Source organism: Buteo buteo, chromosome 7 (assembly GCF_964188355.1).
Source record: "Buteo buteo chromosome 7, bButBut1.hap1.1, whole genome shotgun sequence".
NCBI classification, from domain to species: Eukaryota; Metazoa; Chordata; class Aves; order Accipitriformes; family Accipitridae; genus Buteo; species Buteo buteo.
Window position 1 is genome coordinate 5,274,017 of NC_134177.1, and position 15,708 is coordinate 5,289,724.

General features: G+C 39.3%; 1 protein-coding gene across 1 annotated transcript; it reads left to right on the forward strand.

Annotated features, from left to right (window-relative positions):
- The first annotated feature begins 354 nt into the window (after window positions 1–354).
- On the forward strand, window positions 355–13,165 carry LOC142033264 (uncharacterized). The gene is made up of 9 exons (XM_075033145.1): window positions 355–393; window positions 942–1,111; window positions 2,623–2,667; window positions 6,455–6,605; window positions 7,658–7,751; window positions 8,801–8,919; window positions 9,836–9,978; window positions 10,668–10,865; window positions 12,866–13,165. Exons 1-9 carry the CDS (start codon window positions 355–357, stop codon window positions 12,975–12,977), a joined length of 1,071 nt encoding a protein of 356 aa, XP_074889246.1. The 3' UTR covers window positions 12,978–13,165.
- Window positions 13,166–15,708: the final 2,543 nt, after the last annotated feature.

Sequence of the window (15,708 nt, forward strand, 5' to 3'; positions counted from 1 at the left end):
GGAGCTGAAATTTTCGGATAAACATTATGCTCCTGTGCTTTACTGGCACAGTGAAGTTTGCCAGCAGCATTTCTGAGAGAATGTTTTGGAGACTTCAGTCACTGTTGGGGAAAGCACATGCCTTTCTATACAGAAAGATTTTATAATGATGAGACCAAGAAGAAGAGAAAAGAGAAATCTGGAGGAACGGGAAGGTAGGGAATATTTTTTCTGTGAAGAAATTGAAAGGTAGTAAGTGAAGCATAGAGGTTTGTGACTATATGGTATTTCCAGTTGAATATCCCTAGGCAGAGGGGTTTACTGTGTACTTTTTTCCACGCTGATCTTAATCTATTTACCCCCTCTTCTTCCAGCATGAAGCCTAGGAGCTCAAGTGAAGAAGGAACTGTACCTGTAATGTGGGAGATGCAGATCAATGGGGAATGATTGACTGCTCTATTATAACCTTACACAGCGCAGCACTGAAACTTGGTTCCCGTAACTACTGTTAGAGTTTAAAAGCCATCTGTAAACTTCAGCAGGGACTAGCCAATGCCCGTAACAATATTGGGCTGCTGCAATTCCATCAGTGGCACACTGCCAATGTCTGCACTTTTGTCTGAGTGAGTGAAACGAATATTATATCACACACATTTTGAAGTGAATAGCTTCACTAGACTTATTCGCAGAACCTATAGCTTTAATGTTTTAAGAAAAATATAATATAAAAGCAGACACAAAACTGACCTGTCAGTTCCCACCAAGAGTAGGGTCTCTTGTTTTCATTCTCAGATGCAAACTCAAAGAAGGAAGCCTGGAAGGAAAATTGTTTATAAAACAGCTGAGCATGTTCAAATGAGGCAAGGACATTCAACAGAGTGAAGAAATGCTCATGAAGAACTTTCATGAATGGTACATAAAATATGACACTCTTTAAGTATCTATTTTCTTTTCATCCAAAGTCCTTGGATAAATCAACAGAGCGTTTAACAGCCATTAATGAAGCAGGGGATCTTTTAAGCAAAGAAAAGATAAACTTCAAGTGGGCAAAACTGAAAGCAATTCAGAAAAGTGAAGTCGCTGGAGTGAGCACACTAGAGATTCATCTGGATGATCACCTATCTTGCTACAGGTATCACCAACCTATCTTTAGCCACCTTCTAGAAAGACGGTTCATTGATACCAGCTGGATCAGCACAGGAATTTGTTTGATGTGCTTAAGAGATTGGTAACAATAGCTCCTAACGTGACTGCGTTGCGAGGTGACAGTGTTTCCTTGGAGACAGTGAATCCATACAGCCCCAGCCAGGATCCTTGCAAGTTACCTCTCTTCAGAGGATGTAGAACTACCTCTCTATGCAGGGGCAAAGGTGGGAAGATAAGCTTTGACTGTAGACAAATGGCCTTATCCAAGATGTGAGGATTTGATGCAACAGCAAGACATGTCTGAAAGGTAGGAGGGTGAAAGAAGAGAAGTAACTGTAGTCATTGCACAGCTGGCTTGACATGCTTTGACAACAAAGATAGTGTTACAGGATTGAGTATCTTTTTGAAATGTACCGACCTGTATTGCTGATGGAGATTGTTGTGCAGTGAAAACAGGAAGAAAAATGGTTTTTTTCTTGGTGCCGTTGGCTGATTACTGAAAGACAAAAGGTGTCTCAAAAAAATGTATAATTTGTTGTAAAAATGTGTGAAAGACACATTGATTGAGATGTAGAATTTGCATCGTTGCAAATTAGATCCATGAAGAGCTGTATGGAATGTTAGTTAATATGCTAGGAATGTATAATTATGGTGATAAGACCTAATTATGTTAATTATGTTTTTTTGGGGGCAATTCTATGATGCATAAAGCAAGATAATTGATGATACAGCTAACAGCAAGGATGCATTGTAACCATAACTTACAGGTGTGTTTGCCACTAACTTATGCTCAAAAGAACTGCTTCAAAATGTTGCATAATGTCTCATAAAACTCCTATAAAAAAATAATTGAAAGGTAATAGACCATGGAAACACTATGTCCAAGTCCTCTACTGTTCTAAGATCAGAGAGTTCTCATAATAAATATTTGCATACAAGCAACAGCTGCTACATAGAAGTAAATTGTGTGCATTTTGAACAAAGCACAGCCTGACTTCTGAGTTTGCTCTCTTTTAAATACCTATACAAATTGCATTTGTAAGTTAACCCTGCAGTTGATTTATGTTGATCAGCTGTGGCATGTGCAATTGACTGAGACGACATAAGTAACTGGGTATTTGTATCATGCAAGCAAACAGCTATTTGTGCAAGTGGTTTGGACAGACCCATGACCAGCTCTCTTAGAGCCTGTGCAAAATCAGCAGCTCTGTCCTAGATATAAGAACTCTTCTCTTTGGGAGGATTTATCACCCCTTTCTTACTTTATTTTGGGGTTTGGTTTTTGTTTTGTTTTGTTTTGTTTCTTAAAGATGATCTTAAAATATGTTAGATTTCGTTCCTTTAGAATGATCCATGTTTTTCACTTCCATAGTAACAGGACTGAAAGAGTTTGGAGCACTTTGCTCTTAAATAGCAATCTGACCTCTGCTGAGATCAACCACACGGGAGTACGGGCCCTTCCATCATATATATTCTGTGATTTGGTGGGATGTGAAGCTGTAGCGAGCCTCATAGGAATTTTGACTCTGAATATGTGAAGAGGTAGTATAAATAGCTCTACTACTTGTTCCCAAATCTTTTATCAAGGGCATTTCAGATCTATGGGGAAAGCAGCCATGGTTCAGTGAAAGCTAAGCCTGCTCGAGGCTGCTGGGGATAAGACTACTGGAAGCTAGACCAGACCCCAAAACTCCTCAAAATACTGGGACAAAAGCCTTTCAAATCCCAACTGCAAGAATTTGCTTAAAACCTTCTTTATCTTTACTCCTCTTCCACTGAGCTTTCCATTTGCCCTTTTTTGTGAGGCAAACTGAACCTGTGCTGTAGAGTCTAAGATGTTTGTTTATCAAGGCTGCCAGTCATATCAGGAGAAAGGAGTCTTTTGACTGACAGTCTTTTCTTAACAGCCAAATATCTAAAATAATACACAGGAGGAATATGTTTCACTCGGAATATCTTTCACTGATGTAGTTTCAGAAGTAGCTCAGCTACAGCTCTTGAAAGTATTTAATGGGCTTTTAATATATTCTACCCTTAATGTCAGCTGGACTCAAATGTACTTGCACTGCAGTTAGGAAATTTACAGCATTTTGTTGTCTATGAAAATTTTGCCAAGATGTCAGTGGGAGGAGAGGCAGACCCATTTCACGGACACACGACTGACACTGACATCTTGATAAAGTGTGACTTTTATCAGTGAACTCTATAGGAGTGCATGATTTTCCAGGATATGGCCTGATATGTCATAAATCTTGTTTTGAAAAATGCAGTGGCTGTTCTATACTCATTCCTTCCAGTTTACAAAATATTTCAGCCACTTAATTCCCCATTGAGACTTTTGCTGAGGAAAATGCATAAAATACATTGGGTTAGTCATGAGTACTTTTGCTTACCCCCACAGTCCATGCTACCTCTATTCAGCTCATATGCAGCACTCTAGATTTCAAGATGCTAGCAAAGAATTGCTTTGTTCAATTTTTTGGTTTCTTTCTTTAATTATTTAGATGAAATGGCTATTTTATGTATTTTAATTATGCTACATGGAACAGAATGATTTCCCTGAGCTTTTTTGAAGTGATGAGAAGTCCACTAATTCAAAGCACTCTTTAGGCAATTGAAGTGGGATCCTCCTCATCAAAATTCAGATGCCCTGAAGTTGTGTCCACTCTCAGGAAAGTCTGTGGGCTTCTCATGTTGACAGTGTGGACCGTGGTTCACTCCAGCTGAAATATAACCACTTGTCTCCACTCTCCCTCTCAAGCCAACAAAATTTGTTAAGCCTGGCTTTGCAGGCTGGCAACTCCAGCTAGGTGGGAGAAATCATACTTTAACCATATGGAGCTTTTAGCTGTTTAAAGTTGACTTGAGTATTCTGAAATTTTGTACGTGGTTTTGATATCAGTTGGCAAAGCTGTGGCCATGATACAAACAAAGACTGAGGGCCCGCCTCAGAAATTAGAATTTGGTCACATGCAAGATTTTTTTCTTCCTTATCATTTTAAGTTTACTTTCCAATCCTCTTTTATAGGATTCTTAAAATATAGTCAAGTATCTCTGCTTAAAAGACATCATATATACCCTCCCCACCCCAAGAAGAGAGAGAATGGAGGAATGCTATTGCCACAGAGGGTTTCCATTAGTGAAATTAATTCCTCTCTCATAAGAATTTAGGCCTATGATTTATGATAACCACCAATTTCTCACTGCAGGCAAAGTAAGAGGAAATGACTCAGCCTGGACAGACATCATGAATCTAATTTTTTTCCCCCCTAATGCTTGACATAATCTAGTGTGCTGCTCCCAGAGGTGTCATTGGAGATTCATATCCAGCCGAAGGGCCTCACAATCAAGGGAGAAAATTTTGTTACTTTCATGTATTGTGTGATCTGTAATTGTTTGGAATTGCATCCTGCCTCATTCATTGCCATTTCTTTTGCATCAGTTTTGCAGCAAAATAGTAAGGAAGACAAAGCAAAGGAGAGAAAAGCAGTGTTGCACTTGCTCCTTCAGAAAAATCTTCTGTGACATAATGTTAGGGTCCAGCTGGTGCTTATTAAACTCAGGCAGTTCTGAGGTGAAAAATGCTTCCTTCTGTCACTCTTTCCAGAAGAAATCTCACTACCCACCTAATTGGAGAAGTCTTATCACATATTGATTCTGGAACTTTATGTTTTATTTTCTATCACCGATACAGAATTTTGTGAGTGGGCTTCTGCCAAAAGATCAGAATAGATATCATGTTAAATGGTTCAGCTAAAATGGTTTATCCCACATTTCAAGGGACTAGGAGTGTATATTCATGTCTCAGCAGAGGAGGTAGTATCTAGCTGAGAGGAAGGTAGGTTTTGAAAAGTCTTGCAGTTATAAATAGTCATATGAATACATCCTAACAAATCGCTTCCAAAACTAAGAATAACAGATCTTTTTCTTAAATATAAAAGAATTTCTACATATTTCTCTGGTATGACCTCATTTAACATACAAGGAAGCAAAACAAATACCAACATAGGGCTAAACAAGAGTTCTCAGCACTTTTTTTTTCTTTTTTTTTATATTGACCTAATGTAAATCCTCTTTTCACAGGGTGGCTCTGTGTGTGTGTGAATGCCTGCTGATCTGTAGCAGCACACACGCATGAAAATGGTCTGTTTGCCTCAAGATGACCTCTAAAAATGCCTAAGTAAATAGCTGTTATTTTCAGAAATGCTGAGCTTGCTCAGCTTCCTTTAAGTCACCTACGGTTTATTGTGGCTGGTTTGATCCCATTAAAAAACCAAACATAAGGCATGAAGGGAGGATTACTTCCCTATGTCAGTACTGTTCTGTGCAGTCTGTATGCACTTTCAGGCAAAAGCCAGGAAAGATGTACTACTGGGTTTTGCTGAGGTTTAAAAAAGGCAAAACAATCTTAGTAAGGTCGACAGTATGTGTCTCTTCATGATTATTTACCAATAATCTGTAATCGTAAGTTTTAACTGATGTTCTATTTAGCTTGTCTGTTACACTCAATATGAAACTTTCATTACCATCCTCACTAGACCATTTTAAAGCTGCATTTTTATTCTCCATTTCTGCTCCTGACTATAATCGTTTTAATGATGCTTACTGACAGCTGATACTTTCTGGCAAGCTCTCACCGAGCTTGTACAGTAAAAGTCAAATTATACTGCTATATGCACTCACTTACTAAATTAAAATTATTTTTTTGAAGTATTCCATGGTAAATTTCTAAATTGCAGCTGCCAGTCTGCAAATTATTCAATCTCTCTGAAGCACAATTGGAGAAATTGCATCATTTGGGGTATATAAAATGTATTTTTGAAAGTGTTCTTAGGCAATGAACTAGGAAAGCATGCAAGCACATGACTTCAAGACTCTACTGAACAAAGTTCAAATCTTCTCTGGAGCCTCGATATTCTACTAAAACATAGTCAAGGAGTTAAAATAAATATGCAATTGAGATATCTTTTCATACAACCTGGATCCATAAAAGCAGGGCTATACAGAATAGAAGGTACATATCATGCTATTGAACAAGTTCAGTTCTTCATTTTATCCAAGACTGAGTTTTTCTAACAAACTGCCAGTAAGTTCCTCTTTCTAATGTTTGGACATATCTGTGAAAGCCTCATACGTGTAAGTAAAAGGTACTTAGGTGAGAGGTCCCATTAAGGGACTAGAGGGGATTACCTATGGTCTGACCTCCGGATCATGTGGCTATTATCTGGTGGTAAGTCCTACCCCTTGCTACTCTGTATTTTCTGTTATTATAAAATAGTTTGCATTTCTTTGAACGGAATCAATTACTGGTTTAACATGTCCTCTCTAGTTCCTCAGGTCAGACTACAAGCAATCAAAAATTCTGTAAATCCTATTCATCCTGCTACTCCATCCTAAGTGATACACACACTATTCCACTGGTTTTATCACAAAACAGAGGAATCATCAGGCAGAACTGTGATTCTGGGCTACCATCCCCAGTAAGTGTTTGACTTACCGGTCTGATTACACGTTTATAGGAGAGAGACACTGACAAAGAGTAACTAAGGCAGAAATCTCTTCCTCAGCTTTGAAGCTGATTATGTTTTGCCTCCTTTTATCTTCCAAAGCTAGGTCAGATTATAAACAAGAGTATATGATATGGTGTCAGCAGTGGCAAGGGATTTGACTCAGCCTTTGAGCACTATGCACAGGACTGGATGCAATGGGCAAGTTTATAATAAGTCCTGAAGAAGCTCTGTACATTTGCTAGAAAATCTCTTAACTGGGAGTGCTATGAAAGGTAACACTACAGATATTCTGTGAGAAGTTCTCTCTCCAGTATTTGAACAAATTCATAGAAATAAACCAAAATGAGCTGTGGTAAAGTACACCTAAACTGTGAATTCCTACAGCATTTACCAGCTTCTGGATGTGGCTTTAACTGGAGGGGGTGAGTCAGAGGCGCGTGCTCCGTCTCTGCTCCCCGCTCAACTCCACCATCATGGTTTCCAGTGAAAGAAATGCTGGATGTTCAAGCAAATGCCAAGCTGCATTGCACTGAGACATTCCCCCACCACAGGCAATCGCGGTGCTGTGTCTGTTGGGCATGACACAAATCACACCTACTCCACCCACTACAGGCAGAGTTAGAGACGTTGTTCCTTGCTCCCTCCTTGGAGACTGATGCCCTGGAAATTTCAGAACATGTTTTAGTGGAAAAGCAGAATGGGTAGAAACCTCATATTCTTGACTGTGGTGGCAGGTTTTCTCTATTTAGATTTAGTGCCACAGTTGCATTCAGGATATATTGTATGTAAGCTTGTCCAGAAATGTGTTTACATACATAAGCGTACACAAACGCATGCCGTGGTATCCTCACTTCCATACATCATTTTGCTATTCACCAGATGGTATTAAGGCAGAAGACATTGTAAACATCTATGAATATTATTTCTACTGTAATAAGGCCAGAAAAATGAGAAAATACAATGCCAGAGACTGAAAAACCTTAACGGATGGTTTTATATCTTTATTTTGCTTTTTTTTAAAGCTTCCTTCAGATTCCTTCAAGTATCTCGGCTGGTGTGACATAGAAGAACATGATGTTCGAGGAAATCAGCTTTATTGTCCCCGAGTGAGAGAAGGTAAAGACCAAAAAGACATATTCACGTTTAAGCCTTAACTCTATTTACTCTATTTAAGTATGTCCTTAAATGTTATGAGCTTAAATCATGAAATCTGCCATTGGTTTGAAAAGGGGCAGGATTTCATCCCATACTGTACATCCTTACTTTTTTTAATCACTAGGAAAATACCCTTCATAATTTTGACAATGGGAAACAAAAGCCAGAACTGTAATTTGAAAATTTTTAGTATTAATGTGGTGTCGATTACTTCTCTCAAAAGTTCATTAACATTTAAATACTGTTCACAATGCAATAGCCATATGCCAAACAAGAAACCAAGAGTGAAATCCAGTCTTGCAAACAGTGGCACATATATTTTATTTTAAGACTGGATTGGCCCAATTACAATCTACAGACACGCTCAGGAACAGAGAATAAAAGGTGGATTTTAAAAGCCAGTGTTTGCATGTTTGGGACTAAACAGTGGAAAAATTCCACACTGTCCTTGCTGTAGTTAGGAATTTGAAGATGTCCATAGCTGTAAGCATTTCAGTAGACCTTAAGAGTTTAAGTCTTCAGCGTGTGTCATTCTTAATACAAATGAGGTTTTGTAGTATGGCTATTGATCCCAGTTGCAGCTGTTGTTAGTGGTCTGGAAGTTACAAACGTATCCCTTTCTGAGGTCAATTAAGGGATAAGTACATAACCGCTATATAAACTCTTAGCATGTGAAAGAATATATAGAAACAGTATTTTAGAACTCAGATGCTTATGCTCAACCATTTAGAAAAAGCTTTTATTCTGAGCTGTAGAAGAAATGTCATTTAGTAACCATGTACCAAATCATCACGACCTTAGATTGCTTGCTGAATTATGAGCCCAGAAATGGTAGAAAAATCTTCACATTAATTTACATCTTAGAAGCCTGGAAACCTACACACACCTATAATATCATATATATTTCTTCATTTCAGATCTCTTCCCAGCCATCTATATAATCTTTCAGCAAGTAACTAGGTGCCAGTTCCATATCACATCCACTATTGTAAAGCTTTTTTTCTGACCAGGGCCCTCAGAAGAAGAGCTGTTTTTCAGAGGAGAAGAACAGACTTTGAAAAAAAGAAAACAAGTAACTGACACAGAGAAGTGGCAAAAGAAACTGCAAGAGAACTGGGAAAACTGCGCTGTAAAACTTTCTCATTAACATTTTGTACTGTAATAGTAAATAAGCCAAATAATAATGTGCTGGCTGCTCATTGCAGTTAGCACTTTTAAAGCTCTGGTTGGCACTATGACATTGTAAACTAGGAGGTTTTTACAAGCTGGAAGAAACACTAGAATATACTGTTATTTGGGTTGTGACGCGAAATAATAAACTCCTGTGTTGTGACAGGTCTTCGTTTGTGCTCAGGCACATAAGAACTAGTGACATTCTTTGCCTGCTTAGTGCCTTCCTCAAAAATTGATGATAAATGAATGGTTAGAGAATGGAGTAGTTTCATTTCAGCTCTTTCACTCTCTCCTCATACCAGCCTGAGCAGTTGTTTTGGCTGGAGATACTACATTATTGCTGGTTCTGATCAGCAGTAAGTTACGACCTCCCTAAGATCAAGGAGGAAGCCAGGTAGTAACTTCAACACTGAGATCCAGTACTGATGATCACATCTCTCCCTGTGCATAAACATATGATACAGACTGGGGAATATTGATGTCTGGCTGCTGCACAGCACTTTTTTTCCAGATGAGTTTCGAATGAGTTTTGAAACCAAACCAATGAGCCGTGATCACTTAGTCCTGCTTTTTCCACCCAGAGCACACACACGCTGGCATCCCCACTCAAAAAAAAGAGGAAGGAGGGGCTGGACAGTAAGATTCACATGCTTAAGAGATGGTTTCTTTCTTCTTTACTTTCAAAGAATTACGTAGTGTATTACTAACATTCTACGGTGATTTTGGCAATTGGCACCATCAATTGTTATAAAAGCAGCAAAATAAAATAGATTCATCTTTTAACTAATTCTGACATTGAAAAGATTTAATGATGTAGTTATTAGAAAGTAAGAAAAAAATGTAAGGGATTTCTTTTGTTTTTCCCTTCCCAGGAGTTGAACCTTTCATTTCAGGACCTGGGTGATCTTTACCAGGTGGAAAACTTTAAAAGGATTCTCCAAAGACTAATTCGGGTGGAAAAACTTTGGCTGGTGGACAATTCTTTGACAGACCTAAGTGCCATAAGGTTGCCAAGGTAGACAAAATGTCCTGTTTCTATTTTTATGCAATATGATAGAAATCAAAATTATAATTTAGCTGGAGCAGTCTCTTGAGAACTGTCAAAATATGATATTTTGGGGGGTATTATATTGAGAATCCATCAGTATATTGCTATTCTGAGTTCATGTCATCCCCAAGTTGAAAATATTCAGCCAGGAGTTCAGATGATGTCCCATTTATTCCTGGTGAATAATTATGAGTCTCGTCAAGTTCAGTAATATTTGTGCTGAAGGGGAACATTGTTCAACACTGAAGGATTCTGTATGAAGAGATGGTGGAACATAACCCAAGCAGAGAGGCCAAGTGTGACCGTGACAACTCTATTTTTACAATCCATCTATTGCTACTGTGTGGTCGTATGTCTAGGTATATGGAAAGTTGTAATACTGAGAACAAGAATAATGATGTATCCATTGTATAATATAAAGAAAGCTGAGAGTATAAAGTGTAGGGATCTGATCTTGCAGTCCATGGGTAGGCAAAAATAGCACAAATGTAAAACTATTGTGAAAGCAGGTCTCGGGGAATCAGATTCTTGTATCTCTCATTGGAAGCCCTAAATTGCCATGACTTCGACTACCTGAAGAGCCATCCCTGTGTTGGCTTACAGGGACGTACTATTACGGATGTGATCAGTGATGTCATACACTTTGTACTTTACAGATGCAGAGAACTAAATGTCAATAAAAACCACTTTACATCCTTCAAACAGCTGCCAAAGATACCTCAGATTCAGCACTTATCACTCGCTGAAAATAACATTGTGACACTAAGTGGAATATCAGACTTCAGACATACTCCACTTGAATCCCTTATACTCAAGAGGAATCCCTGTGAGTTTCAAGAAGGATACAGACAACTGTAAGTCTTACCCTCTCATGGCCAACAAAAGTTGATCAACACAAAGAAACGTTTGTGAGAGAGTTCAAAAGGAATAGGATCTCAAATACAACAAGCTCGCCCAAGCAATCTTTTTATTTTCCTGTAGTCTCAACTACCATAAATGCTCCACGAACATGGGCTGGTGAGCCAGTATCTGACAATAGCCACAAAATATTCAGAAACTGCCTGGGAGGCTTTCTAATCACATGACTAGCAGTTCTTGAACTGAACTAAGTCCATGGATCAAGTTTAGAGACAGTGAGTAGTGCAGATAAATTAGACTCCCTTTTATTAATAGAACCTACCTATTACTCAAACTCTCTTCAATCTCACTGCATCCCTCATGTATTCTGAAGGGAGTCTAAATTGCATTACGTGCCAGAGATGGAATCAGAAGGATGTGTTGAAAGATGGGAACTAAAGCAAGAGAAAACTAAGTTACCTTAATTTGATTTTTCTGGATTCTCTCTCTGTGGCAGCACTGTGGAAGTTCCACTGCCTTGAACACCCCACTCAATATAGGTTTATGTTGCAGGCAGCGCAGTGTGGTGTAGACTTAACAGACCTGCCTCGGACACTGGAAATGATAATTCAAATCCGAGATAGAGAATTCAGGGGAAGAGAATTTATTCTAAGTCTTATGCATGTTTTGACACTCACCCCCCTATTCCATTCTTCCCCAGTTGCTTTGACTCCAAAACCCTGCTGCCATGAAAAAAAATTGCACACAAGTCAGAAAGGGGAACAAAGTGTGTTCCTTCTGAACTCTTCAGAAATCTGCATGGTTGCATGTTTTTCCCCACTACAAACAGAGTCATGTCAGCCATCTACAGAAGGCATTGTTGATATTTCTGAGATAAACCTTACAGCATCTGTCTAAGAAGTCATCTCTTCCTGGGAGGGGAAGTAAAAGAAGTTTAAAAGAAAGTGTTTAATGAAAACCTTTCTGAGTTTCCAGTGCAGTTTTTCCTTCAGTCTAGTAGGCATCCCTTTGACAGTGTGATGGTGATGCTTGTGCTTTCTAAAGGCGGATAGGTAGAGATCAAATGAAAGTTAAAAAGTAAATTTCAAATTATGGATTTCACATTTTATTTGCATATCAAAAGGTCCAGGAGAACAAAAGCTGAAAAGCACTTTTTAACAATTACTAATTATGTTTCTGCTCCCAATCCTACCAGTTCTTAAGGCAATTAAATATTGGTATTACTCTGGTATATACTTTCACTGCCAGTGCTGGAAGACAGAGTGAATCATTTTCAAGCATAGATAAAGCCCTGAGTTATCTGCTGAGATTGAGCACTGGAGTCCGCACTCACCTCAAAAGCCACAGGAGCAAATACCATAGCATGTGGGTTAACACCCAGTACAATGCTTATGGAGGGGCTACGGCTCCATCAAATTCCGAAGAAGAAAACAGCAGTCTTCATGACTGAGGTTAGAGATACTGATGTGCTGTTTAAAAGGGACAGTGTATCAGGAGGTTAGAGCCATTCATTTTTGGTTTGGCATCATGCCCACAAAACAGGATCTTCTTTCCTTTGGGAGAAGCAGAAGTGCAAAAAGGTTTGCAGAGAGCCCAGTTTCTCTGTCACGGAAGGATAAAAGTTGAGTTGCACTTCTTGCAGTCTGAATCTTTGCTTTTCAGCAGTCTAGGAAAGTCAGTCTAGGCTAACACTGTGTCCTCTCTTTTGCGTTAGACAACTGGTTTGTTTCTACTCTATTAAAAATGGATATGCTTGTAGTGCTTTACTGAGTCTGAGGATATAAAACTTGTGCAACAGAGTGAAACCTGAAAATTTTTAATTAGCTCTTTATCAGATAAATTCTGCAACAAATGACAAATCAAGATTTCCAACAATACAAATCTATTCTGGATATGTTTGAATCCACTATTTGTTTTTTATCAATGTCTGTTTTGTTCTCAGTATTTCCCAAGATTATTTATCTCGATTTCTGTTTTTCTTTTGTCTCTCTTTAAGTGTATTCTCCAATTTGCCAAATCTGAAAATGCTGGATGGCATCCCAAAACTGCCAGAGGACTGTTCACCCCCAGATGTCAGGGGTTTTTTCAAAATGTGTACTATACTCTAGCAGTGTATTTTTGTAGGACCACAATTGTGCTAGGACCACCTCACTTAAAAGGTACAGTAAATCCTGTGTATGGAAGTTACTATTTTTTGCTGGTCAAAGAGATACTGAAGCAGAAATATTTATTTTTTTTTAATGCATTTGTGATACCACAGACTTCATGTAAGTATGGAAAAATGATATGTAAATAAGACATAATGTGTATACTGAGTGTCATGAGTTTGGTGTATTAAAAATATTAGGTGACTTTCTTGTCTAGGAACTCTATGTAGACAACAACTCGCGATTATTGACTCCTACTGCATTTACTTAAAACAGGTCAAAGTTCAGACCACATATTCATTGTGGGAAATGGTACAGAGATTAACATCCAGGCTCCAAAGAAAAGGAAAAAAAAATAAACCAAAACCCAAAAACCTGAATAAAAGAACAGGCTATGCAGTTTCCTTCTTTATGTCCCGCTAGTGTCCTAGTGCTCTTTAATGCGCTTTGTAGATGGGAAAGGCAGAGCCACCGCAATCATTTTGACCCTTAGAAATAAAAAAAAAATGCAAAAAGTCCTTGCATGGGAGTTTGGTTTGGCTAGACAGCACTGGGGAGGTAAATCATTAAAAAGGAAAGTCTTTTGACTCATTGCTGGCATTGTTTAGGAACGTCTTGTTTCTTAATAGAGGTTCCTCCAACCAAAGCCACAGTGAGCGAAAAGACCTGTGGAAGCTGAAAAGGGATTTGTAAGGGCTCCCCAGGATATCTGAATGCAATTATCTTTGAGAGGTATCTGTCCTTGTCTTTGACTCATTTGCCATTCAAACTTAGCTTTTTTTTCCAGGCAGCTCATGCTGGCACACAAATAGGAAAAGAATGACAGAGTCCTGGAAAACGAAGACAATTAAGAGAATTGCCTAATTCCAGAGACAGTCAATAAATTCTCTGCTGTGTACTGGCTGCAGGCATGGTTTGGTTTAGTTACACGGGGAGGAGTAACGACTGCTCAGCCCTGTAGAGCTCTGCAGTGCAATGACTTATCAGCAAAAAGGTTGCAGCAGCTCTGTATAATGTCTGTATTGGATCCGGGCAAGAGAAATGACCAGCTGGAAAAGTTTCCAGGCGCTCCCTTAAGACTGTCCTTACCTCTCCCACAGCCTAGCAGTCAAAACAGTTGATCAAAATATTGCATGAACTAGATCACAAGGTTTCGAATGTGTGACAGTATCTTACTCAAACTATTTTTTACAGCTGTGAAAGGAAAGAGACAACGGACCACTGCAAAGAAGTGTCAGGTTGAGGGCTCACACTCAGGAAATATTCTTGCAATTCATTGAAGCAGGTCAGTTCCTTTCCAGTATTTACAGGCTCACAGGGTTTGATAACGAGATACAGTCAGTGTAGTCCACCCCAGCAGTGGGAACAGACCATGCTATGACAAACCCCTCCATAAACATACTACAGAATCAAGAGGGTACAGTTCAACAATACATATCAACAAGTTTTTACAGATTCAGAGAGACATGATGTGGTTTACACAGAAAAAACAAGGCAACTAGAGCTTTGAAACAGTAAAAGCGGAACATGGTGTACTGTACAGCATGGAAAACTGGTCCAGAGGAACAGGAATCTTTCACATGGGGAGAATAAGAACAGAAAAAACTGAAAGCTTTCTGAGGAGTGAGGCTAGTAGTCTACCTCAGATCTAGAAATTAATCCAGACATAGTATAATACAGTAATCAACATAAAAAACCCCCACTGTTCTGTTTGAGAATGAAAAGGGTAAAAACAAAGGATGAAATATAGTCTTCTCAATTGAGGATGTATGTGAGAAAACACCATCTCCTCAGAAGCAAGGCAGACAGCTAAAGCAGAGACAAAACCGAGCCTGAAGGACCACCCTTACTGACCCAGCCAGAGACAGACAGCAGTGAGCAGCTGAATACTGACTGCTGTGAGGCTGTGCATCTGAAGATGGGAAACAGTCTTTTCCCAAGGTATCAGACACTAAGGAGCATTCAAATCAGCAATGCTCAAATCACAACAAAAAGCACTTGAGGACTAGGCTCTCTTCCCAGAATTTGGCATTAGAAAGTGAGACTGAGATGGGAAATTACTCCAGTCCCATGGGTAGACATTTCAATTACAAGCTCCTAGTGAAGTAACCACCCACTTCTTGCACATGTAATTAGGAGCTGGTCAAGTCTCTCCTGGGAATACGCTCAGAGGCTTTGCTCTTTAGACCTGAGTCGTGGGTCAGTCCCAAGAAAGAGGCACAGATAGTGATTTATTCTTTCCGGACGGGAAGTTGGTTCTACTCTCATAATTTTGCCTTTCATTATTTTAATGCTCTGGCTTTGGAGTCCCAGAGAAATACGAGGTAATATCTGGGGAGCCTTGCTGATTTTATTTAAAGTGCATCTTTTGATGCAGCCCAGGATATGGCTCACTTTCTGTGCTGCAAGTGCACATTGCTGGGTCGTGTTGAGATTCTCATCTACCAACACCCCCAAGTCTTTCTCCGCAGGGCTGCTCTCAATCCACTCACCACCCAGCCTGTGTTTTTGCTTGGCATTGCCCTGACCCATGTGCAGGACCTTGCACTTGGCCTTAACTTCATGAGGTTTGCCTGGGCCCACCTCTCAAGCCTGTCAAGGTCCCTCTGGATGGCATCACTTCTCTCCAGCGTGTCGACCACACCACACAGTTTGGTATCATCGGCAAACTTGCTGAGGGTGCACTCAATCC

Bases quoted from the DNA above. Each gene is read 5' to 3' on its own strand.
- LOC142033264 (XM_075033145.1), top strand. From the start codon at position 355: ATGAAGCCTAGGAGCTCAAGTGAAGAAGGAACTGTACCT. The intron at 394-941 runs GTAATGTGGGAG...TTTCATCCAAAG, and splicing joins GTGAAGAAGGAACTGTACCT to TCCTTGGATAAATCAACAGA. The intron at 2,668-6,454 runs GTAGTATAAATA...TGTCCTCTCTAG, and splicing joins GACTCTGAATATGTGAAGAG to TTCCTCAGGTCAGACTACAA.